The following is a 26,868-nucleotide window of genomic DNA, read 5'->3' on the forward strand; positions in this document are numbered from 1 at the left end:
CAATGTCCGTCAATTATACACGGATTTGTGCCATTTGCGGGCCGGCCTGGTCCGTTTTCTCTCCGAATAGCCGTTTTTTAACCGTATTGTTTTAATATCAACTTTCATCACTGCATGATAGACGCGGCTTAATGCACTTTCACTGGGGCTTATACTGACCCAACTTCAAATAATTTTGTGGATTTGTAATGACACTCAGGACATAGTACCTAAATAATATAAAAGTTTTGAGTGAGTCGGTTGTAAAAAAATCCCCAAAATAAATTATTGCACTTTGCTGTTCGGCAGTCATATCCTGTCCTTGAATTGTAGTTCTTATGCAAGAAAGCCATTGTGCTCATATTTTTCCATAATTAAAGTGGTCATTTTTTTTACAATACGTATAGAAAACAAGTGAATGGTCTTATCTTTATATAAAATATAATGAATTATTATTATCTCAACAATAAGTGAAAATCGATTTTAAAATGTCAAATTTCTATGTATTATGCAACCATCACTAAATTGATACTGCCGCCCCTCTGAGGTCGACGCTGATTGGTCGACAACGCAGACCCTCCCCATTACGTCTGTAGTCAACAGTCCTTTCCTGGGAAGGGGGTCCTGGCCACCCCGTCTCAACGGCTCTACTTATCTGCTTTCATTTAAGAAACCTCGAACGTAGAGGCGTTCTACAAACATCTGATCGGTTTTTTTTCTCTCTCTCCATGAGTTTTTGAGGCAGCGCGTGACGGAAAAACTGCCCTCTCCCCGCCTCACTGACGGAAGCAGACACACCGAAACAGCCTGCCGTCCGTCAGTGAAGCCTTCATATCTACCTGACAATTGACTTTGGGCTAGTTTACCAACAACAGTGGTTAGCTGTCGGATCGGAGGGGTGGAAAGCTTCTTGTTAGATTAGAAAGAGGAAACGCGGGCTTGCATCAAGATGGTGACTTTATCATCAGTAATTCGACCTCTGGCTTCTCAGCTTCACCGACAGCTCTTCAGACACGCCAGCAAGAGTTTGCGGCTCACTCCAGTTCGAGGATGTAATCTGACAGCGTGCTCAAGTAGATTTGTGTTGTCGCAAAGTGAGTATGTACCTGCTCTTGAAAACATGCTTGGGAATTGTGTGTCCAGTCTACTGTGTGTGTGTGTGTGTGTGAGAGATGCTGGCAATCGTCAGCATTGTTGATGTTGGAAACGTGCAGAGTATATTGGAAAACAAATATTTGTTTTCACTGGCTTTGGAAGGCATGTCACTGATACGGCCATGTTTCTCCAGCTTTTGATCACTCCATGTAGCATACAGACGTCCTTTTATGATCTCGTGTAGTTAATCTCCTTATCTATCTACCATTCAGGATGCTTTGCTTTTCACAAGCATCACTATGACGTGTTTCTGGGTAGACCTTGACTGACGTTGGACTACACACAGTCCAGTATTTTGGATCCCATTCAATTCTGAACACTGCAGCAACACATTGAGCATGTTGCTAGCGAAGCATTTTAAACCCAGACTCAAATCATGCAAACAAATTCCCCCGTGAGAAATGTCGGCAACTCTTTTTGCCACACCCATAAACCGGCCTTTCTTGTTTTCTTGTGCCAACTTGAACCAGTGTGGGTAGTCTCATTCAAGGTGTCTGACTCAGAGGCAAATCATGCATGAGTTCACCTCCCCCAAGGCTAAAGGGCTTATGGTACCTTCACATAAACTAACATAGGATGCAATTTGTAACCCATAATGTTTTCTTGAATTATTTATTTTGTTTCTACAAAATGATCACAATCATTCATTCTTTTTAGAGGACAGTGCAGACTAATGGTAAATCAGGTTCTGACTGCTCTTTTAAAAGCACATTGATATGAGGTTAACTATTTACTGGGACACAATTTGTACCACATTTCATCGCTGCACCTTATGTTGTCAGGTTAAATACTTCAAACGTTAATTTCCCCATTGAAATTTTCTGTGTGTACAAAACCAAATTTACAGGATGGGGTTCGGCACATCTTTCTGACAGTTTTTAAAGGTTTGGGGGTGTGGAGCTCGATTCTGGCCTTCCTGTGTGGCGTTTGCATGTTCTCCCTGTGCTTGCGTGGCTTTCCTCTGGGTACTCCAGCTTCCTGCCAGATGCCAAAAACATGAATGTTAAATAAAGACTCCAAATTGTCCAGAAGTGCAAATGGTTGTTTTGCATTGACCTGCAATTGACTGCACCCTGTTTCTCGCCCAAAAGTGAGCTGGGATAGGTTCCAGCTCATTTGCAATCCCAATGAGATTGTTTGGGCTATTTTGCATTGATTTTATTTCTAACAGAGATGAGTGTTACTGCAGATTTAAGTGCAAGCCATTAGCAAGCAAGATAAGTGCAATGCGTTGACTGCAAAGCAAAACTAACAACTATCTTACACAACTGCGCATCGGCGGTAAGGATCGGTAGCTATTAATACAACCTACTACCGCAAATTATAACCCGTACTGTAATACTTCACTGTACTGAATTGAAGTGTGAATGCTTCCCCCCCCCCCCTCTCTGTCTCACTCTGGTCAGACAATACACCTGCTTCGTGTAATTACCACATAAGGCAGCAGAGGTCGCTGTTGCTATTCTTTGTAGCTACATTAATGTACAGTACTCTACTTATAAAATCAAGCTCATATTAGTCGAGCAAATCATAACCCGCACTGTAATACTTCACGACTGAATTGAAGTATGAATGCCTCTACGTCTCACTCTGGTCAGACAATACTTCAGCCTCGTGTAATTACCACTTAAGCCAGCAGAGGTCGCTATTGCCTTTCTTTGTAGCTACATTGATGTACAGTACTGTACTTATAAAATCAAGTTAATCAACGGGTTAAGCAAGCTAGAAAGCTGGATATATAAAAAGAAACAGAATTCGGGGTATGTTTCTTTTGGCACAAAAAGTATTTGCTGAAGCAAAGACAGAAGTCTTTTTTTTTATCTAAAGACAAACTGTAGAGACAGCGAAATCCGAGTTCCACTACAATAAGTAGTTACGATTTCTTGCTGTTTACCTTGCTTCCACAACATGGCAGGCTTAGAAAACTAATCTTACACACAGCACGTTACAGTTGATAAAGTTCCATTTATTTTCAGCATTGTTCTCGTTCTGTCGTCTGCTTTGTGGTGAGGAAGACTGGTGATGTCGATGACTCCAAGCAGCCGCACAGCGTGAAAAGCTTTGAAAGCATGTCATTCGCACCGTAGCAATAACAGAATTAGGCAGCCAAGTGCTCCCAGGAGGAGTCGCGAAAGGCTTAAGGAGATCAAGGTCATCTCCCAGTCAGACCTGTTAAGCTTTGCTCGCAGCGGAAACCTTAAGCCTTGTGCTGCATGATTGCAGATGACGACAATCAGAGTTTGTTTCTGAATACTTGGGAGCTGCACCACAATGATTGTTTGTTACCCTGTCGATGCTCTCTCTCATGCTTGAGGCAGCTAGGGCGTCTGTTCCTATACGCTGCCATTTGTTTTCCGTGATTTTCAGGGAAAGATCCGATCACAAGAAGGCCGGCAGGAAAAGCTGACTTTCGTGTAATTAGTCTGGTCCTAGTACGGACTGGCTTGAGAAGGCTTTTTGTCCTAGCCAGGGGTCTCCCGGTCCGATTCCCCTCCCTGTGGAGTGAAGCTGGGGGCGTGCCAGGACATTCCGCACGTCACTCACTTTCTGTACAGCCAGCCCACTTGGCTCTTATTTAGTCATTACCTTTAAGGAAGAAATGAACGGCTAGAAGGAAGTGGAATGACTTACTCAGCTGCTATTTTTGCATTCAGTTATTCCAAGCGGCCCGAGAAGCCAGTCTCTTTATGCGTTTTTTAACACTACTGAGTCATTTCTCACAGTGACATCGTCCAAACTTTATTTTAAAATGGACTGCTGTGTATCAATGCAGGAAGCGGCCGAATACAACATGGAAAGTAGGTTTGTTCTTTGTCTTGTGTTTCTGGGTACTGTCTCTTTTAACAGATGTCTCCTCTTTCTCTTAACCACCCCCTTCCCTTATGCAGTGCACCCTATGTGGCAAGGACCCCTCGCGATTCCCGGAGGTGCCCGGCAGTCACCGATTGATATTGTCGTCCGCAAGAGCGTCTTTGATTCCCAGTTGAAACCTTTGATTGCTGACTATGACCCAACAACTTGCCAACAAATCTGGAATAATGGTTATTCCTTCCTGGTTGAATATGATGACACTACGGACAAGTCAAGTAAGTGGTTTTCAGTTCAATTTTCACGAGTCTATGTTCTCAAAATAAAGTGGATCATTGATGCGCAAAAGATGCAATCCTCTATCAGCCTCTCTCAAAGATCGCCTCAGATATGAACGTAACGTTACAGTGAAGAAACACAGATACAAAACCAGCATGTGGATCTGTGACTGTCATGTGACTGTAACTGTGTCACTCATTCACAAAAAAATGACGGGCTTGCGAAATGAAACTGACCGATAACAAATGTTTTGTCACAGATTGCTTGTGCAAATGTGTTTAAAAAGAAAGAGCACTGATTTAGGTCACATGTTTGGTGTCTTTGTATTATGAGCTTAAAATATTGCTAGGAAAACGAAACGATTAAGATGTGGATAACAACATTCTATTTACCTTTTACAGTTTTAACCTTTCAGTGATTATAACTTTATGTCCAAGCAAGAAGTGTCTACATCCATGCACTCATTGATGTTGCTAGTTGCTTTACTTACTAGCCACGTGTGTGTGTGTTGGAAGAAGGTCAAATGTGAGGTTGTCAGCTAGCACTGCATTTTCATCTAAGTAGCAATTCTGAGTTTTAGCAAAAGAATCCCCTGAGACAGTAGCATAACTAACTGTGATATCATATTATTTTCGTTTTTTTGTTTAAAATTTTTGTCATTGTTACATTTTCGCATTAATGTCAACATAGCATGTCCTCTCATTTGCCGCCACAGCTTTGCAAGGGGGCCCTTTGCAAGACAAATTTAGGCTGTGCCAGTTTCACTTCCACTGGGGTGAGAGCAACGCCTGGGGGTCGGAGCACACCGTGGACAGGAGGTTATTCGCTGCAGAGGTATGCTACAATCTTTACTGTGCCGTTTCCCTTATTAGTCCTTTGCTGTGGTCAGGAGAGCAAATTATGCTCACCTTAGAAGTTCCACTCGATGGTGGCACGTACGTATGAGCAACAGTGATTATCTTATAGTACTTTTTGTTCTGTGGAAAAATGTGGCACATTAATTAATGCATGAAAGGCACAAATATATGAACCCAAAATGTGACGTCAAGTGCAGCAAGTTTAAGTAACGTCCATAAACAAGAATAATAATATTTATAACTATTAATATAAACATAGTATAAAATGATTAGTGCAGAACATTATAGCAGTGTTTAGCACTCATAATTGAGAGGTTCTGGGTTCGAATCTTGTGTACTATGCCTTTCACCCAAAGTCAGATAGGAAGGACTTCAGCTCACCCGCTGTCCTAACACGATGAGTGGTAAAAAAAAAAAAGAATTGAATGCAAGCCATGATCACTCTTACAGATGCGAAGTGTGTTTCTACTGCTGCAATTTTCTACAATTGTGGGTGCGTCTTCCACCTGTATATGTCCTTCGCCAAACCCAAATTGCCGACGCTAGGAATGCTACCTTTGCGTTAATGTGTTGCAAATTCCTTGGGGGTTGGCTTGTGTGTGTGAGTAGTTTTTTTCTTTTCTGAATGTACTGTTAGTCCCATTGATGTAACGTATCACTTAAGGTTTACAACCAGAATAACATTGTCATAAAACTACTCATTGTACTACTCATACAACCTTTGATCGCAGCTTTTAAATCACTTATTTTTTTCGCGGGCCGCATTGTAGTCATAGCTTCTTTCGGAGGGCCATTATGACTGTCAACCCAAATAAATGTATCAGCACCTCATATTATATACAGTAAAAGCTCCAAAATAAACTAACAAATAACTTGTTTTCAAATCAGACGAGTAAAAACTGGTCAAATATTTAAAAAAAAGATATTATTAAAAGTGAAGACAATTTGCAATTCTAGTAATGACACACAAATTTGATACAGCATTTGTCTTCGCGGGCCACATCAAATGATGTGCCAGGCCGTATCTGGGCCCCGGGCCTTGAGTTTGACACCGGTGTAGTAAAGTATAACCTGTAATCACAAGACTCATGCGGACCAATATGTGCCGTAACCTTTTGCAGTGGCTACGATTAGTCACAAAGAACTTACTGTACAGTATCTGGGTCAGAGAGTATGCACCCAAGGGACTCAGAGAAAGCTTGAGTTCATAATTTATTGCCCCTCACACCTGCCTTGAAGCTAATGGTTGACGTGTGTTCTGTTTGTGTTCACAGCTTCACTTGGTCCACTGGAACTCCGATAAGTACAGTCTGTTTGAGGAGGCAGTTATGGAGGACAATGGCCTTGGGGTTATTGGAGTCTTTCTCAAGGTATCACACAATTTTCCTTTGAGAAAGAAGTGAGAAACACAATTACTTCCTGTTTTGATGTCAAAGGCAGCTTAGTTTGGCTGCTACTGACTTGAGTCTGAAATAACTTGTTTGTTCCTGCTAAATTGTCTCGTGACTTTACTACTACCTAGCACTACACAACATGTAGTAAAAGAATTTCGACATGGGCTACAAAATTTGAAGCGTTTAGAATGACCCAATGATGTACCATTCACATCCCAAATCTAAACAACTCTACACTTGTGTAGGTGGGGAAGAGACACAATGGCCTGCAGAAACTGGTGGATGCTCTCCCTGCAATCAGACACAAGGTAAATCCACTATTGCACACGGACACACACACACACACACACACACACACACACACTCACGTATACGCAAAAATAAATGCTCTCTGACAATGTCCTTGTTTAGGAAAGAAATGTCTCCACCTCTCACATTTGACCTGTTACTAGATCTTGCAGATGTACCTAATAAAGTGGCTTGGTAAATGTATATGAAGATCACATACATGGTTGTATCATTTTCAGGAGACTGACATGCTCTTATGCGTCTTACTTCTTACTAAGCGACAATCCAGTTGTTCATTCAATCATGCCATCAAATATGACTGTTGGTAATGCATTATTAAAACGTGCAATCGTGTAATGCTTGTCATGCCTATTCGAATCCTATTATTAAGTTACAAATAATCATTAATCATTATAAAGTCTCCACAAATTGCATTAACATACTAACACTGAATACTAAATAACATTTGTATTTGAAAATAGCCTCTATTGTGTTCTGTGTCTGTAGGGAAGTGTGGTAGAGTTTACAAAATTTGACCCTGGCTGCCTGTTGCCGGACAACACTGAGGATTACTGGACGTATCACGGCTCTCTGACAACACCTCCTCTGACAGAGTCTGTCACCTGGATGGTCATGAAACAGCCCATAGAAGTTAGCCATGATCAGGTACATGAGGTGGACAGTTTACGAAATTTGCATCATCTGGTCGCGCCCATGTCACACATAAAAATCTCCACTGACAATGCTGGTCCCCAATACCAGATGTTTGTTGCAGTACTAAGACTAACCTGTGAGAGGCAGCATGGCGCCACAGGGCAATCCGGTCTCCAGACAACACGATGCTGAATGAGCACAAGTACTGTCATAGAAGTTCAGCTGTTAGTTTGTGTGGTGACTCCGATCTGGGAGAAACATCATACATACATACATACACTGACTGAACACCACCAAGTGCTTCTTAATAAGTGTCAGGTAACGGCGCCAGTTTCCTAATTGGCTTTCATTCCAGTTCACGTCACAATCATGGAGTCTGTAGAACTTAGCTCTGACATGACTTGAGCTTTGTCCTTCTATTTTATTGAGACTTCCATATGTTGGTGAGCATTCTCAATGCATCCCTGGCTTCATTGTTTGGGTTATGTAATTGTGCTTTTAAATAATCCCCAAATACGGTGTTGGGAAAATGTCTCCATTCGGACCTCTTGTTTTGTCTGCTGTCATACAGCCCAACGCCGAGGTCATAACAATGTCAGTCAGCAATGCTGACATTGCACATCCTTATCTTTCTTTCTTTCTTTCTTTCTTTCTTTCTTTCTTTCTTTCTTTCTTTCTTTCTTTCTTTCTTTCTTTCTTTCTTTCTCTCTTTCTCTCTTTCTCTCTTTCTCTCTTTCTCTCTTTCTCTCTTTCTCTCTGTCTGTAAGATGCTGCACGGCGATTTTCTTTTTCACAAAAGTTATAATTCTGTAGCAGTTCTTACAACCGCTCAAGTTGTCCCTCTTTGGTATCTTAAACCTTTTCCCCCAAATACCTTTGAATAGAAGTTGCTTAATTAGTTCGGCGCCAAAGTCTGGCTCTACCTTGAAACGCCGGACATGCGGTTCTGTTGTTTGTTCGGAACCTCGTTAAAGTGCTTTGCCCGTCAAGCTTCTTGTGACGTCAAAGGCTGTCCACTTTTTGTCTTCTACTGGTACCTAGGTTGTTGTTGCACTTTTGGAGCAGACCAGAGGGGCAACAATTTATTACCCACCCCCCCTCACCCCCAATAAGTAGAGTTTGATTTTGTTATATTTACCATGTTGATTTATGTTGAGGGTTTGTACTTTATTCTTTGTTGCTCCAAAATATACTTGTTTTCTATTTGGTTAAGGACCACTCCAGCTCCCAGTATCATTTGAAATCCTGAAGTAATTATGCCTGCTCATGTGAAATTTCTGCCTTTTGTCCCCTTCCAAGCTTGCTGTCTTCCGGAGCCTTCTGTTCACCTCGGCTGAGGAGGAGGTTCAGAAGAGCATGGTGAACAATTTCCGTGTGCAGCAGCCCCTGCAGGGTCGCACTGTGCGTTCCTCCTTTAGTCCCTTCCTGAAGGAATTGCCGTCTGAATAAGATGATCCGCACACCCACTGGTTCCACCAAGTGCAGTACGTTGCATCATGTTACAGTTGGTGTATTTTGATCATAGAAATGTATTTTAAAGTCCAAACGGTAGCTCTCTTTTTTTTTTTTTTTTTACATTTACAAATGGTACTGGAAGGACGTGGGAAAAGTTTGATTTCAGGGTAGCTTTCAAAAATGACATTGAATTTTTTGGCTATTGGTTTTACAAAGTAATAACAGGTGAAATCTGTAGTTTAACAGATACTTATTCACCTCAATTGTATTTATTTTCAATTGGCACTTTAATGATTTTATATTTAAGAGTTTCTATCAAATCAAGCAGCTTAAGTTAAGCAATGGTGGCCGGAGTCTGTATAATAGTAACCACCACTTTTTTTCCACCGCATTCATGGACAGTACTGTATACTGTGGATTACATTACGTCATATTTTATACTGAGTCTTTGTTTTTTTACTTACACTGACTTTGACAAGCTTCCCGCAGAACAAAGTAAAAGTTGTTAAGCAACATTGATTCGCATTTCATCAGAACACATATATTCGCACATGCCATATGGATATTTTCATCTAGTACAGTGCCTTGATTTCTGTTAAGCGGACTTCCACAGTTGAATTGCAGAGACTCAAATTGTCCTCATCATGTCGGGGTAATTGAAAAAAAGGAATCTCCACAGTGGTCTAGAATGGCCTTATTCACAAGTCTTGTGTTTACGTCTACTGCCACATTCGGTGTGATAGTTTCCACCACTCAAGGCCTGTTCAAGGCTTTTTAAAAGGAAGTTGTGTAGTCATTTTATTATTAGTTGTTTTGAAACTATTTTACCAATGCTGAACATTTCAAAATAATCAACCCCAACTCTCATCATATCATATCCAACAAGTGTGCCTTGAGGGGTCAAGCTTACTATGCAATATTTGGCAAAGTGGGACAGATTATGAGACGGTGTGTAGAACAAACACAGTGAGGCAGATTACAAAATGTGGGTCAGAGGGGATTTGGGATGAGGCGACAGAAGTTTGACAGTGTAGAAAACGGTTCTTTGGGTACTTTCTGGACAAAAATGCTTCTATTTGAAGACCGTGTCTGACTGTGATCATAAATGACGCCGACTGTTCATCGTGATTTGAGATGAGGAAAAGCTAAGCACTCACGGTTGTCATTATAATCCCAACATTACCATCCACGACGACTCCCCCCTCCTCTCTTGAAAGTAGCCTTTTCTCTCAGGAGCACAGAATCCCGCCCTGAGCCATCTCGCCAGTAGGTCCTTTTTGGGGCCCGAGTGACAAGGCATAGATGTTATGGAGGTGGTCTGTTTGCTGGACATATTTCTGGTATACAAATGTACATCAAAAAAAAAATTCTGTTGGTATAATTGTCTGTGGTTTTTCATCTAATGCAACACTTCACTGCCTTGATTTTGTGTTTTGCAGATGCATTTGACTGTACATTATCTGTCTTCATGTATCATGGCATTTTATGCAAAATTCCTTGATGCCTATCTGAACACAATTTCGTTTCATCTCAATGATTGTAGAGTAGCTTCTTTTGTTGCAATCAACATTTATTCAATGATGATTTCAATGTATTTTTGACTCTGGGCCTACAGGTTATGTATGACATATGTCTGACGTTATGTAGGTAGCATGCTTTATTTCAAACAAATCAATTGCTGTCGTTATCATATACTGACTTTCATGATGCCTTTTATCATCTGCAGCTCTTACAAACCATATTATATTTTAGTCCGACCGTCATGGAATGTCCATAGTCATGTTATATGTTGCACACTTTCTATGTATGCACTACATACATACTTATTTGTTCATAAGGCAGTCAACATTCCTGGAGCGCTTTACTCCTTGAGGCCCTCGCTTTTAAGGGAATGTATGATAACAAATTGTTGATTATCCATATGGAGATGAATAGAAAATTGACATTATTTCATGTCATAGCAATACATTGATGTGGAATACAAGAATAACTTTGTGTCTGTGATTTTTCTTTTTGTAATCTCATCACAATTCAATGCTGTGGTTTTAAATACACTGAACATGATCCTGACCAAAATTGTTGGACCTAAAGAAAGAAAAATCCATAATGTGCATTCAATGTTGTAAATATATTAATTAAGGATTCCCGTTTCCTCAAAATTGTTCTGCATATGAATACAAATGGCTAAATAGTATGTTGAATCAATATTTCTAACCTGCCTTTCTTGTTGTTTCTCGCTAGAAGCTAGCATTCAAGAAATTTGAAAGAAAATAACAACAAAAACATTTTCAAACTTAAAATGTGGCCTTATATGATTTGAAAAAAAAAAAAACTCACACTTTGATATATTCACAAGTACAAGTTGGAATCATACAGAGCTATCAAATTTTTTTAGTTTCCCAGGAAAATAGGATTTCATTAACTATCACATGAACGTGAAAATATTGTTCAGACTTTTTGCTCAGTACAGAATACTGTACAAATACATTATTATGGTCTCAACTTTTGCAACACCAAGAAATGTTCAGTTAGTTTGGCTGTGGTCATTGTGTACCTGTGGTCATCTTCTGGATTAAGCAAATGAGCATATTTCAATACATGCAACTATCCCTTGACTATTTCTCAAGTTCTTGCAGGTGGACTGAGAGTTTGGGCGTCTTTTATTTCAACTCAGCATTCCCCAAGTAAGATGTTTTCAGGTCAGTGCTTGGTTTTATTTGCAGTTTGGCCCGATCAGACACTGTCTGCAATCATCAAACACTAACTGCATACTGTACATTACAGCGAATATAAAATTAGAACAAAATACAGTAAAAAATAAGCCTATCACTTGATGAACACAAAGAAAAAAAATCACCTGCTATGAGGCTAATCTAAGACTTCATTAAGCTCTGTGTTTTCTTTCTGTTGCTAACGTTTAAGAATTAGAGCATATCCAAATAAATATGTGGCAATGTTGTTTTATATTCAATCTACAGCAGACAAAACACCAACACTCAATGTTTTACAAACGGGCCTAACATATATAACCCCATTGTTCTCCGGATGACTCTCAAAGCAAAGGCCTCAATCAAAGCAGGAACAAATTTGAAAATAAATGTTGGTCGATGCCTTTCTGAGGAATCCGCACGGAAACCTTTGAAGCCCCCCCGTGACACAAGAAAGGGATGTTTAGTGGCCCCCACCCAGACACCTGGGGTCCAAAGGGTGGGTTGTTTATGAACTCCTTTACACTGTTACCACAGCTGGGTTTGCTACTACTCTATATTGCATTCCAACTAGAATAGTGGCCGTTGAAGCTGACCTTGCAGGTTGTTTGTTGTGTTTCGCTGTGGAGTCGAAGGCTCGCGGTCTACTGGGACGCAGCTTTCAGTCTCCTCTGGGTTTCCCTTGATTGTTAAATATGAGACCTGATTGTGTATTTGTATGTATTGTGTATGTGTTGATAATTGCAGTTATCCACGTGACATCAACTACTTTAAGTAACGCAAAGACTATTTTCATTTTACGATTTTAAATTACATAATTTATCTTTAAAATATCAGTTTAAAACGGTTCGTAGGTGTCTTATTAAACCTCTCTGACATTTTTGGATCAAATCATACAAAGTATAAAGAATTAAAGCACGCATACTGTAACGCTGTGGTTGAAATTACTCGGTTTTGGAGTTCATGCAAATGAGCCTTAAAGCCTTTATTACTGTATTTTTCCACTTTTCCGAATACTTCTGTCAACCATTCATTGGAAGATGAATCTAATAATTTTTTGAGACCTTATTGTAGACTTATTGTAGACCAATTGTCTTTCCAAAACAGCTTAACAATTATTTTTTTATTGCAAAAGTGTTGAAAGTTGGGTCAAATTGACCCATGACCCAACTTCCTTGGTCGGTCCAATTTTTAAACCAGCAGTTTAAGGGCGTACAAGTGACACACTCCGAGTCCCTAATAATGAGATCCAGAAACAGGAGGGCAACCTCTTGGAGAGTTCTCGACATCTTCCTACCTACCTTGACTCACAACTGCTCGTCGGACTGCCGGGGGTGTTTGTTTTACTTTTCCGAGCTTTGTTGTGAAGGCAAGCGCTACACGGCTTTTGCTGAGATGCATTTGTGGATTCATGTCATATTACTGTCTTAATCTGAGCTATATTACATTAGGCCCCCTGGGAGAAGTTGCAATGGTCTTTACAATCATCAGCAAATTTCACAGAAGCATTGAACTTTTATTGCCAAATAATAATAAAAAACATTAGCTATACTGTTGAGTGTTGATTTAGAATGAATGGACATCATTTGTGGCAACGCATTTTTTTAATGGGTCAGATCATTCAGATTCTTTGGGATGTTGGAGGCACCTACAGTATGCAGATGTATACCACAGTCATACCACAGTTGAGTGACTTGGATTTGGGTTTTTTCATCGTAGCAGATGAATGTCTCTCATAACTGCAATTGTTAAACGGAAGTGTGGGCGTGTTGTTTGACTTATTCAGGAGCCCAAAGGTCATAGCTGTATGAAAAAAGATCATTGTTGAAATCACATGAGACATTGGGGTGATCACATACCAGCTGATCACAGTTGGTGGGAACAAATCGTGCAGAAATCTAGACAGATAAAAACTGAGAACAGGGGACACTCTTATTATCGTCCCATGTTGTATAGATGGATTTAGAATTTGACAAATGTGGGATGAGTCAGTGGAGAGTAAATGAAACCTCATCCGAGAGGGATTACAATGAGTGCATTAAATTAAATGAATGAATCATAGTGTATTTCTGTCTCTTGGTTGGAGGCGTCACTTGATATGATTATCCTACATTCTTCAGGCTTTGGGAGGCCAGGCATGCAGAGCGCCCTCCGGCCAGTATATATGAATTGAGCACAGGAAATGACCTGTCTGGAGCTACCTGAAGTGCAACTGTGTGTCTACTTCAGTGAGTAGGAAGAGTACTTGTCAGTTTTAACCGCAGCGGGGCTTATCACTTGCACAGTAAGTTTCCGTTGGTGACCCCGCCCAGCTGCAGCATGCACTCAGCCTGGGATTCTATTTAGCTGCTCATAAAGGTTGTCCTAGTGATGTTCTCATTGTAACAACAATTGACAAAGCACAGCTCCTTCTCTCACACTACAAAGCTGTCGGTCGAGTACACGATTTGAGAGAATTTTTTTTCACTGCTCTTTACCCCGAAGCCAGCCACGGGGTTACACCTCACTACAAATAGAATCTGAGCCGTTTTTAAATGAAAGTAAACCCAATTTACACGAGCATTTACTTACAATTTAGTTTGAAAGAAACAACAGGTCTTTTTCAAATTGGTATACAACTACAAATCATCGATACATATTGTAATCTGATCTAAACTGCCTCGCGTAAAAGGACATTTCAAATACTAGAGCTACTGTATAATGAAAACACATGACTCATGTTGCCTTCTAACTAAAACAAATATAGAGTAGAAGAGTCCAAAGAAAACGTTCTCTAGTTCACGCAATCAAGTTCCGCATAGTCACCCGGTGATTACAAAACCAGAAAACCAGTCTGCCTGGTTTTATCCGCTTTTACAGAAAGAAACAAGATCCACTTGAACTTCATGCTACGACAAAACCGAACATACCTGTACAGACAGGTATCTTACGCATGAATATCATTTCATGTGCGAACACTACCTTGATGTTTTGATGGTTCATTTAAGTAAACTTGGCATCTACTCATAAGAAATGATCCTTTCCAGAGTTTAACAAACTGGTTTGGTTAGCTTTTATAATCACAGTCTTTGTCCTGCAGAATTTAATGCACAGGTGTGAAACTCAAGGCCCACAAAGCAGATCTGACACGCCATGTTTAAGATGGCCTGTAAATCCTTGCGCAGCCATTCATTTTCTATATTGGGTAAGATGGAGAAGTCCATCCCAACTGAGGCGGTGTACTTGCTGGACTAGCAACCAGCCAATCGCAGGGCAAAGCCTGGCCATATATTTCAGAAGAAAACAATTGTAAGTCATTTCCAGCAAGATTGAAACAGCGTCTATTGGACTTGAACGACTAACAAATGCCATTTCAGTGAATCCCCGTTCAGAACAGGGAAATGCCTTCCAGGCCCAAAAATAGGCGGCGATCGAGAACACACGGACTTAGATTTTAAAAATAGTTTTAGCCCTCCCACATGCACATGTTTTTAATTTTTCCTTGGCACAATTCTCTAAATAGAACGTGAAGTGCTTGCTTTGAGTTGTTTACAGTATGTCACTCCATCAAAGTTCACTCTAGTTAACTCATGACACAAAAAAAGAATAAAACATGACTTAAAAATTAAACATGAATAAAAATAAAAACAATTAATGGGGGGGCTAACCGATGGGAATTTATTGAGGCGGATGGTGATATTTGGCGGAAGAAAATTAATCAGCCTTCCAAATCATTGGTCAGCCCCTACTACAGATGTCACAAGATGGAGGAAAAATGCATAACTTTTAGTTGAGAAAGTTGAAAGCCCGACTACATAAAATTCCATCCCCTCAACTCAACAACGGTGCATGACACGAAGATGCCACCAGATTGCGCCAAAGTCACATTTTAATGAGACAGGGTTTTGCCAACAAATAGGCAAGTTCTTCAGTAAATGTCAAATGATAGTTTTGGAAAACAAATCTGCGAGTGGGGGAATATGAAAACATACAGTCCTCTCAAAACCCTTAATAATAACAATCATTTATGATATAGTGGGGATACAAATAATGACATTCGGGAACACTTCATTGTTGTTTTTATTACATAGGTCACACTGTGTCAAACGGTTGCACTTGTCTTCATACTTCATTTTCTTTTGGACGATCATCAAAAGAAAATACTTGATATGAAGCTATGAAAGCAGTTTCTCTTTACATAGGTCACACTGTGTCAAACGGTTGCACTTGTCTTCTTTATACTTCATTTTCCTTTGGACGATCATCAAAAGAAAATACTTGATATAAAGCTATGAAAGCAGTTTCTCTTTACACAAAAGACATGCAAGTTGTTTTCCATTTTGGTCACTTTTATACCCGGTGTGCCTTGTCAAATTTCACTAACGACAAGAAGTGTATTTTTATTCAATTATTGATGCCAGCTCGCAATGTCTTGTAACAGGAAGAACAGAAATGAGATGACAGAAGGTACCTGTGCATCTGCCGTTGTGACGATTTTGTTTGGTGTCGTGCCGTCACAAAATATGATGAAATATGTGGCGTCGCTTTATTAAGGATGCACACTATGTAAACCGCCAGGGTGTCGTTTCAACTTTGTCCGCTAGAGGGAGGAAAAGTACCAGCGTGGTTGGAACAGAATTTCTCGCCCAATGAGGCTGGCCTTGGAGGAGGAACGAAAAGGAAACACGGGGTAGCTCTCAACACACAGCGTCCGTGGAGTAGAAAACACGCTGCCCTGATTCACGCCGATTCACTCTCAGCGGAAGCCTCGTGGTTGAGCCTGGCCGGCATCAGGCAGCGCACCGGCCAGCGAGGACGACAGCCCGTAACGTGTGGCACCATAAAACGAAGGAAGCACGAAAAGGGAACTTAACGAAACCATGTCGGGGGTTACAAAAAGAAACTCGAACTCCTCGTTGAGTAAGGATGAGGACCCGCAGGTCACGGAGAAGATGCTGGGGAGCCCCGCCAAAGCCGGTGGAGAGACAGGCGAGGAAACGGTCGCCTTAAAGAGAAACATCACGCTGCTGAACGGCGTGGCCCTCATCGTGGGCACCATCATCGGCTCGGGCATCTTTGTCACGCCGACTGGTGTGGTGAAGGAGTGCGGCTCGGTGGGCTTGTCCCTGGTGGTGTGGGCTGTATGCGGGGTCTTCTCCACGGTGGGAGCGCTGTGTTACGCCGAGCTGGGGACCACCATCGCTAAGTCCGGAGGGGACTATGCCTACATCCTTGAGGTGTACGGCTCGCTGCCGGCTTTCCTCAAACTCTGGATCGAACTGCTCATCATCCGGCCGTCCTCGCAGTACATTGTCGCCTACGTTTTCGCCACATACCTCCTCAAGCCCATTTTCCCCGTGTGCTCGGTACCGGAGAACGGGGCTAAACTAGTGGCCTGCCTTTGCATCCGTGAGTATCCGAGCTCGACAGTTTGCCGCGTGGATGATGCAACTTCTCGTCAAGTTAGAAATTGATAGCGTGCCGTTCGCACTGTTTATGTATTTTATTTTGATGGCCATCATCGATTATCTTTTACGTTTTTTTCCTCCCCGAATAGGGTACCAAAAAAGCGACTTAAAAGCGCACGCTTGTTAATGTACGGCGCCACAGTGGGAAACTACTCGCACGAGATATTACGTCATTCACGTACAGTGCACTAAATTACAGATTTTCAATATTAACGCTCACATTTCACTTGTATTCATTGTTTGTATCAGTATTTCTGTTTTTGTAGATCTGACTTTTTATAATGCTTTAACCTATGAATTACTATATTTGATTTTTTAAAAATGCTTCACCTATGAATTACACGGAAACCTTATGACGATAATAAATACGATAATTGTGAGCGATGAAGTAGTTGCTACTACCAATATAGTTGTTAATAATAATAAGAATGATAATAATAATGATAGTAATAATGATGATTTATTGTTTGTGCTTTCTTGTTTTTATTTTGTGTCTCTTTATGTGTCTTGACCTATGAAGGGATTGACAATAAAGCTGACTTTGACTTTGATAATAATTAATAATAATAATAATCATGGTGTTCAGATTTAAAGGTTATGTGCTTTCCAGGGAGGAAGTTTTGAACAAAAAACTCAAAAATATTCATCGGATCTGATCATGTTGTTTGTTTTGCATCAAGACAATTTTATAGGGCTCTTTTGGTTAGAGTCATAGATTTCAAATGTTTCAAGTTTCAAACATAATCAGGGCTGCATGATATTGGATATAAACACGTGAAATGTGATGTGAGTGTTGAATACTATAGGTTTATTTAGAGATATAGATATAATACTGCAATACTAATGTATATATAAATTCTATGCAAATATAATGTAGTACTGTAATAATACAGTATATTATGTATACATTTACATATAAAGTAAATATAACATAATAATAGTACATTAACGAAGGATTTTTTTCCCATGTGCCAAAATAAGCATTTTCAATGTATTAATCTAATCAAGTTTTTTAATGCTAGTAATGCCCCTAGACAATGTTCTCCTATAGGATGGCAATACACATTTAAGGTTGCATCTGATTGGTCAATGTCATATATAAGCAAACAAAATTGTTTGATATACTGTATTGTACAGTCCTAAACACAATACAATACTGTATATCTGTGTCGGCGTTACTTGCTTATTTATATTTCTTCTGTATTAAGTCATATCAAAGTCAAAGTCAAAGGAATGCCTTTTTTTGGGGGACGTTACATATTTATTGAACAGGAATGGTCTCAAATAATCTCCAAATTTCACCACATATAAATACGAGCCCATGTAGCAACATAAGCAACTAATGCCTTAGCATGTGTGGTAGCACCTAATCTTATAATCTTCATATGGTTTGATGGCTAATCCAGTGTTAAACCACATGAGAACTAAATAGAGGCACCGTTTTATTCTTACCTGGCTGTCTTAATTTAATAAGAATATGTGCAAGCATGAGAAGTCAGTACGTACATGCCTGCAATACATGTCTGTTCCAAAATTGAATGATTGGGGAGTCTGATTTATGTTAGGTATGTGTGCTCTCCACACTAGACTGTCATTCTCGTGAATACAGACCCTCATTGTGCCCATTCTCATCTTTGTGTTGTGGCTCCGACCAGATTTAGAAACTGTGAAGGGACCTGCTGCTCTGGTTATTCGCTTTTAATGGTGCGCCATGCCTTGTGGTAGATGAGGCATGCCAAGACTCTACATGGGTGGGGAGACGATCAAGTTGTCGTGTTGAAAGTAATAAGCTCCCAAGAATGAGTTTATGTACTGTTAATGGCAAAGAGCACTTACATAAAGGTGCTTTCTCTCTCACTGGCTAACTCTTTTCTCTTTTCTGGCTTGGCAGTCTTGTTGACCTTTGTGAACTGCTACAGCGTGAAGGCAGCGACCAGAGTTCAGGATTTCTTCGCTGCAGCCAAGCTGTTGGCTCTGGCCCTGATCATCATCATTGGCTTTGTTAAGATTGGTCAAGGTACCCCAACATTTATAAGCTTTTATTTTTTTTCCGTTGCATTTTCTAACCATCCCCTTTGTCATTTTAAACCACAATTGGCCTGGGTCTGAACAAGTGTTAGAACTTTCCACGCATCCATCCATTTTGTCAAATGTATTACCACTGATGCACACAAGGGTCACAGGTGAACTGGAGCCCAGCTGACCTTGGGGAAGAAACAGTAAAACCTGAAATTGTCAGCAGCCAATATAGAAAGACGGATATACAAACAAACATTCGCACACTCGTATTTAAATTAACAATAATATCTAAAACACCCACCAACCCCAGTTTAGCGCCATCCCTGGGTGGCCCGTTGTAATGTCCTGTACAAGCAACAAGCACTTCGGTCATTCGGTATTTCTCACGGGTAGTATGTACAGTAGGTTTAGGGCTTACCCATCTAATAGCAACATACCCGGGGGCTGTTGAGGTAGTAACCGACGCTGTGTCTGAGAATGTGGTGTGTACAAGTTGCGAGGGTTAGCCCTGTCAGGAATGTGCCTCAGATGCCCTGAAACCAGCAGAAATCAGGAGTTCTACAGGAGGGGCCGTGAGCTGAAGTTATTTACTCAACACTCCTTCTCAACAGTTGTCCGGCTCACTTCTTGGTGTTTGATTCCTGCACTGAGTTGATCCATCTTCCGGGACAACAATTGCACGCCTCAGCCAGTCTGAACTGGCTCGAAATATTGAAATTCTTTCATCATCCACATACTGGTTTTTTTTGGACATGCACAAGTCTAGTTTGATAAATGTACTTCATCTTAATTCTGGCTAACTAGGATGTTCACCTCGGCACTGCACTCGCTACTTGTTGCTGCATTGCTCCATTGACACCAGCTACTACACATTCCTTGAGGTTTTTATTATCGTTTGGAAAGTGGAAAGAAATGATTCTGAAGTTGTGCCCTATTTTCTCTCTCTTCTTCATTCTCGTCAGGCGGCACCGATTCACTTCTCCCTGAAAATTCCTTTGAGGGCTCTAAGTATGAGTTTGGCAGCATCGGTCTGGCGCTCTACAGTGGCCTGTTTGCTTACGGTGGTTGGTAAGTTGGATCAAATTGTGAGCCACTGCACTGCATCCATATCTTGTTTATCACATCTGTCACCATTCTGTGATTTGTAAATAATTTGTAAATAACACAACATAATGACTTCGCATAGTGTATACACACTTTTGATGAACATGGATGATCATCCCAACTTCCTTTCTAATTTCCTTCATACTTCCGAATAATTTTAACCAAGCTTTTTCTCCCCTTCCTGTATGCAGGAATTACTTGAATTTTGTTACTGAGGAGATGATCGAGCCTTACAAGTAAGTCTACGACTGATTGTCATGTAAGCAATCAAACCAAAATAAAACTATATTCAGTATTATTGTTTCTGTCATTTTCAGAAATCTTCCTCGAGCCATTATCATTTCTCTGCCAATCGTGACAGCAGTGTATGTTCTCACCAACCTGGCGTATTTCACCACCCTCTCAACTGACGAGATGCTCAACTCGGAGGCTGTGGCTGTGGTAAGGGCTTTTAGCAGTTAGTTTAAAAAAACAACTACGTGTTAACAAGGTGGTCAATCTAACCAGGTTTTGTCTCCTGTGTAAGTAGTGACATCACCACATTAAAACGTGACCACCCCCATGCATTGGAGCGCAGCGCGTGTCCGGTGCCGAGCAGGCCTTAGTTCAATTATCACATTAACATCTTTATCATCACACAACTTTTTTACCGGTCACATTTTTCCTCTGCAGTAGAGTAGCCCAACGATCCACAGTTAAATCTTCTACCGTATGGAAGAATTGGGAATTTCAGAAATTAGAGATTAGGAGGAGTAACGAGGTCATGTTTACTTGATGTCAAGATTAACAAGATTGAGCACTTTTATTTTTTACACCTAGTCTACTACTGTGCTGTGTTCCTCTGCTGAATTATTATATACATAGTCAAAGTACAAATACTGTGGAGACTGTGGACTCACCGTTTCATTGTCCTTTAGGATTTTGGCAATAAACACCTTGGTGTGATGGCTTGGATCATTCCAGTGTTTGTGGGCTTGTCCTGCTTTGGCTCTGTCAATGGTTCTCTCTTCACATCATCAAGGTAACTGCACAAATATCCATTTTTCCGCAAATGGATGAAATTCAGATTGACCGCATTTCTAGTAATGTAAAAATGTAATTTCTTATTATTCCCGCCCGGTCATCATAGGTTATTCTTTGTGGGCTCCCGGGAAGGACACCTGCCCTGTCTGCTGTCAATGATCCATCCGACCTTACTGACCCCGCTTCCTTCTCTAATATTCACTGTGAGTATAGTTTCATAAAATGATATGCTGTGTAAAAGTTTGAGTTATGAGTTATTTTGAGTTAGCAATAATGTTTTTCTTGGTTTTTTTCCTTCTCGCCAGTGTGTAATGACACTGCTTTACGCCTTCTCCAATGACATCTTCTCCGTCATCAACTTCTTCAGCTTCTTCAACTGGCTCTGCATCGCGTTGGCGATTGTTGGGATGATGTGGCTCCGTCATAAGAAGCCGGAGTTAGAAAGACCAATTAAGGTGAGACGATGGGATCAACCAATCAGATAACAGCAAGGAACAATATTTGTCTGAAAGGCAGGTATAAATTGGTACAAATCAAAAGTAGCGCAGGCAAAACAAAGTGATGAGGTCATCTAAAGAGTTTGGAGATGTCATTTACAAAACTTCACATCTGCTCAACAATGTTTTGCCATTATAGTAGCTCAGGTTTGATGCAAAATTATTGCCACATTTGAAAAGCATACTCAGTCAATATTCATTTAATATTGAATTTGGTCACAATTTTAGCAGTGTTTTGTCTTTGTCTCACGCTGCCAACAAAGATTCATTCATTCATTGAGAATAATAAATGAACACTGATTTGAGATTAAAGGACAGAAGAGAAACTGAATGCCTGTCAGCTGCTGGTGTAGTGACTGGCCCACTTGCTGCAGGACTCGCCAAACACACAGAGGACCATTGTGCCATCTTTTCAATTTGTTTGCATACCAGCATGTGAACGCTCACATGCAACCTACTGAAAGCGTTTTATCTGAAGTTGTCCCTTTTTTTTTGCCTTCTTGAAAATTGAATAGCCAGCAAGGAAGATCTACGAGGAACCGTAGAAATAGCAACGCTGGGAAGCAATTGTTACATCCACAAATGAGGAGCTGAACTGTAGACTGTCTGTCGTCTCCTTTTCCTCTCACTGTTTCCCTCTCCCTCACTATCTCCTTTATTCGCCTGTCACATTCCTGTTGCCCACCAGTTCCATTTGTTTTGCTTGGTGAAGCGCATGGGGCAATTGATCAAAGGTGCCCACATTCCACTTGTGCTTGATATTCACTCGTACCCGGCCAGAGCTACATTGTACGCTCTCTGGTCAAATTGTGTGATGGCAATTTCAGTATTGCCTGTATCTGTGTTTGTTGGCTACTTTCACAGCATGTTTGATGTGATTCACATTTGGATCGAAAATTCCTTATCTGATGCTTTCGTCCTCTCTCGCAGGTGAATATCCTGCTCCCGGTGAGCTTTGTGCTTGCCTGCCTGTTCCTCATCATCGTATCCTTCTGGAAGACTCCAAAAGAGTGCGGGATTGGTTTTGGCATCATTGCCACCGGTCTACCGGTCTACTTCTTTGGTGTAGTATGGAAGAACAAACCCAAGTGGCTGTTGGATTCAATTTGTGAGTAGCTGTCTTTGACTCGTCCTTCCGTAAAAGCAGCGGTTCTACTTCAGTGGATAACTGTGGCAATGTTGCACATGTGTGTTTTGCAGTCTCAACCACGGTCTTTTGCCAGAAAGCAATGGAGGTGGTGCCTTAGGTGTCTCAAGGGCTTCGATCGTCTCCTCCAAGCTCCTCCGACATCACAGCTCAACAGCCCTGAGCCCTGATGATCTCTCTCACTCGCTATCCTCGCTCAACGACACACAACACACCACACGCCTACATGCACGCACACACACACACACATACACTTTGCAGGGTGATGCCAAGAAGTGATGAAGACCACATCATGCAAGAGTCTGAAGTACTGTACTTCAGTGTACAACTTTTTGTCCGCTGCTGTGTTGACTTCCGTTAGTCACTGACTAATCTGCACTTATGTTAGGGTCGTCTTTATATTCTGCTATGATGTATGTTTTTATTTTTAGTTCAGTTCTAAACAACCTTGGGCCAAGTAGTATTAGCAGGAAGAAATTCAAACAAAACAAAAATTGCTGGAGCCTTTTATTTTTTCTTGTATTAGTCTCCAGTCTAATAATGTTTGTTAAACCATCTTTGGGTAGTGACTCAACTTTTGAGTTGCTGGTTTATGCCTCATCTTAATTACCATAATTTCCGGACTACTGAGCCACACCCTCTAAGTAGAAAAAAGATTAAAGGAATTTATACACATATAGGGTCATTCTCAGTCCAGACCAGTGGTTCTTAACCTGGGTTCGATCGAACCCTAGGGGTTCGGTGAGTCAGTCTCAGGGGTTCAACAGAGCCTCCACTGAGGAGGTCCAAACAAACCTGATTTATCGTGTAAATTCTGATTTGCCAGTATGTAATTTGTTGATTTCATGCATTGTGTTGGTTTTGTTCTTTGAACAAGGTGATGTTCATGCACGGCTCATTTTGTGCACCAGTAAAAAACATGAATTTAAAAAAATATATATTTCACTAGCAAGGGGTTTGATTAATGCGCATATGAAACTGGTGGTGTTCGGTTCCTTCAACAAGGTTAAGAACCACTGGTCGAGTGGCAAAATAACTGCCTGAGATGGATAATAAAAAGTACATTTTGCTGCTTAAGTCATATTCCACAAACGTTTAATCGGAACTATTAATCAGAATGCCATGTTTAGACTATTATTATAAAGAAAATCTTTGGGTTGACTTCCCCTTTAAGCAGCAAAAGCGTGTGAAAAAAATAGAGGCCCCTGGTCGGGAAATTATGCTACATGCAAACACGATTCATTCTGCGGTCTGTGAGTCAGTTGATTAGCATATGTATGGAAATATGGTCATAATGCACATTGGACTTTTTTTGTAATCAACACCCAAAAATGTTAGGTCCATGTTTTCTGTCCTGGTGTGTGCATGTGGGTATGTCCTTAATGGAAGAAGAGGGCGATAGACAAGAGATCCATAATAATGCTTCATTCATGTCGAAAACGGTTTTAGTTTCTTGTCTTGGGGATAGTTGACACACATTATGAACCCCTAGTTTGTCTTGTCATCATGTTTTCATTTTCTTGGTTTCGGAAGATGCGTTCCTCAACCTTTTAGGCACCCAATTGTTGCCATAGAGACAATGTTGGACAACGTACATCATGTTATTCTTTTTTCTTTTCTTCAAAGTACAGTACAATCCTGCAGCCATGATGAGATGTGGATGGGGAAACTAACTTGTTTAGGACTGTAGATATTTTATTTATTTATTTTCTAGAAAACACTGTTGGTTAATATTAATCCCCTTTGTTTACAGTTCATTTTATGGAAAAATACTTTTCAAATAAATGTTTTTGTCCTGCTTTTATGGGTTACGTTTTTCGTGTTATTTCTGTTCGCTTGGGTCGTGATTGTTTTAAAGGTGCCCAAATACCATTTGACCCGTGACACTGCTTATATTTGACCACCGCGTGCAGCAACAGACACATTTTAGATGGTGGACAAGCAACAGCAACCCATTAAAAATTTGTAGAGGGGTGGTTGGAGAGTATTTCCTCCTTTATCTCCTGCTATTATTAGTAGGTCACTGTTTCATTTTATGTACACATCTCAGAACTGTTCTAAAATGAATATATTGTGGGATTGAAGTCACAACAAAGAGGGCAAACATTAAAGTGGCACGGAATCAGACGGTAAATCGTGAAATCAGATCGTGATGGGATGAATTAACAATGTTGACTCAAATTTGAACATTTAATAGCCTGAGGTCTGAAGCACATGGTCATCAGCAGATGCCGAATTGAGGATGTTTTCACTCATTTTGTGGTGAACCTCTTGTGTTCACTCTAGTAAAGTTGTTTCTTATTGTCTTTGGAGAACGTTTTTGATTGTTCCAACTGTTGTGAAGGTGTTTTTCACCAACAGTTTAAGAATTCTTCAGTCATCCAGCACAGTTGTTTTCCGCAGCCTTCTGGGTCCTGTTGCTGTGTTGCTGATCTCACAGGTGCCTTCTTTCTTAAAATGTTCAAAATAGTTCAACCTAATGTTTCTGCGATCTCTTTGATGACCCCACCAAACCTATCATGGCTTGCTTCACTGATAGTGAAAGCTCTTTGGATCTCATATTGAGACTTAACAGTCATGGATTCCTCTGACTCATTTTTTTCTTGGATTCCACTTGTATGTAGCTTATTTATCCCAACTCAGTATCTCCATTTGAATATGCACGGGCTTCTGCGTCTAAAGATTTTCATTGGTAATTTTGTCAAACCATCAAACCCATCTAATTTTTTTAAATATGCTGTGTATAACCCTAACCCTGTGTCTTGGTCAGACCAAGTCAAGTCAAGTCAAGTTTATTTGTATAGCCCTAAATCACAAGCAGTCTCAAAGGGCTTCACATAGACAGAAATTGACAATTATTCTCAAAGCATCCCCTGATCTTAAGCTCCCAAAAGGGCAAGGAAAAACTTAAAAACCCCTAGCAGGGGGAAAATGAGAAACCTTGAGAAGGGACCACAGATGGAAGGATCCCCCTTTCAGGATCACCAGGTTGAAATGGATGCAGAGAGGGCACAAATGATACAACATGAAAATCAATTAAATAAAAAGTGGATGTCCATGTCACAGCAGAGGGCTGCCGAAAGGAGCCCTCAATTGTCCTGGCAGTGCTCTTCGAGGAGGTTGAGCTGCAGTTCCCCTATCCTGAATTGGCCACGAGAATCCAGATAGCCGCTGTCAGCATGGGTACCACCTAACCACCTCCCCGGCCGGGGAGGGGGGAGGGAGGGGGTGTAGAGGGAGAGAAAACAAACTCCAGCCGAATCGAACCTTGTTTTACTTCAGACACTTCCCAATTATGTGAACTGGGCGACGTCTGTCAAGATTATTCCTTTTATTACTTGCTTTGTTAGTTGTGAGCACTTTAAATTTTGTTCACATGCAATCCTAGTTTCACTGCTTCATTTGAGTTTGGTTTTGCTTCTAGAAGATAGTGTTGGTTTTCATGTTTTTTTTTTTTTGGAAAGCATCAACACATGTATGTTGCTGTTTTATCGCTGTATGATGACATATGGGTAAAGTCTTGAACAGTACTCATGTGCCTAATAGATTACGGAGCCTTTGTTTCCTCCGGGACCTGTTCAACAATGGTGACATGTGACTGTTTATTTGCAGTAAAGTGTTGCGGGGGGGATTACATTGGGAACGAGTTGTCTCACTGATGTCAAAATGACACTCAGCCGATGAATGCTCACAGAAGGCAACAACTTAATCCTCTCAAGAATTCAGCGTATCAAACGAAGGCCAAGTGAATGACTGATGTATGATTGCTTTGACACCCACAGTCATGATGTATGCTGAGAGCTTCCTCACTAGGACTAACATCAAATTCATATATGACTTTGGCAAAGGTTGATGACAACAACATCTCCATGTTAGAGCTGTGGAATTTCTTGACACTCATCTTCCAACTTGAACTTCATTTTGAACTTTGGCTGCACGAATCCAATTTGCGGTAATGCCTCTTTACCTAGATCCACACTCTGTTTTCCTTTTTCGGTCTTAGGATTCTGAGGCACAAAAATCATCCTGTGCAATTTAATTATGTGTACATACT

The 26,868-nt window shown here is 40.7% G+C and overlaps 2 protein-coding genes across 3 annotated transcripts; both read left to right on the forward strand.

Annotated features, from left to right (window-relative positions):
- The first annotated feature begins 563 nt into the window (after positions 1-563).
- ca5a (carbonic anhydrase Va) lies at positions 564-10,859 on the forward strand. 2 transcript variants are annotated; one of them, XM_061282392.1, is made up of 7 exons: positions 564-1,073; positions 4,023-4,220; positions 4,937-5,055; positions 6,353-6,448; positions 6,718-6,780; positions 7,268-7,426; positions 8,714-10,859. In XM_061282392.1, exons 1-7 carry the CDS (start codon positions 929-931, stop codon positions 8,861-8,863), a joined length of 930 nt encoding a protein of 309 aa, XP_061138376.1. In that variant the 5' UTR covers positions 564-928; the 3' UTR covers positions 8,864-10,859. The 2 variants fall into 2 exon arrangements, with proteins under 2 accessions (XP_061138376.1, XP_061138378.1); XM_061282394.1 differs by lacking the exon at positions 564-1,073 and adding an exon at positions 3,744-3,932.
- Positions 10,860-16,216: 5,357 nt separating this feature from the next.
- On the forward strand, positions 16,217-24,614 carry slc7a5 (solute carrier family 7 member 5). Its single transcript, XM_061282391.1, has 10 exons — positions 16,217-16,965; positions 18,916-19,041; positions 20,006-20,111; positions 20,339-20,383; positions 20,465-20,588; positions 21,065-21,168; positions 21,277-21,373; positions 21,476-21,625; positions 22,598-22,775; positions 22,868-24,614. The coding sequence occupies exons 1-10, from the start codon at positions 16,437-16,439 to the stop codon at positions 22,912-22,914; spliced, it is 1,506 nt and encodes a 501-aa protein (XP_061138375.1). The 5' UTR covers positions 16,217-16,436; the 3' UTR covers positions 22,915-24,614.
- Positions 24,615-26,868: the final 2,254 nt, after the last annotated feature.

This window comes from Syngnathus typhle, linkage group LG7 (genome assembly GCF_033458585.1).
Source record: "Syngnathus typhle isolate RoL2023-S1 ecotype Sweden linkage group LG7, RoL_Styp_1.0, whole genome shotgun sequence".
Lineage (NCBI taxonomy): Eukaryota > Metazoa > Chordata > Actinopteri > Syngnathiformes > Syngnathidae > Syngnathus > Syngnathus typhle.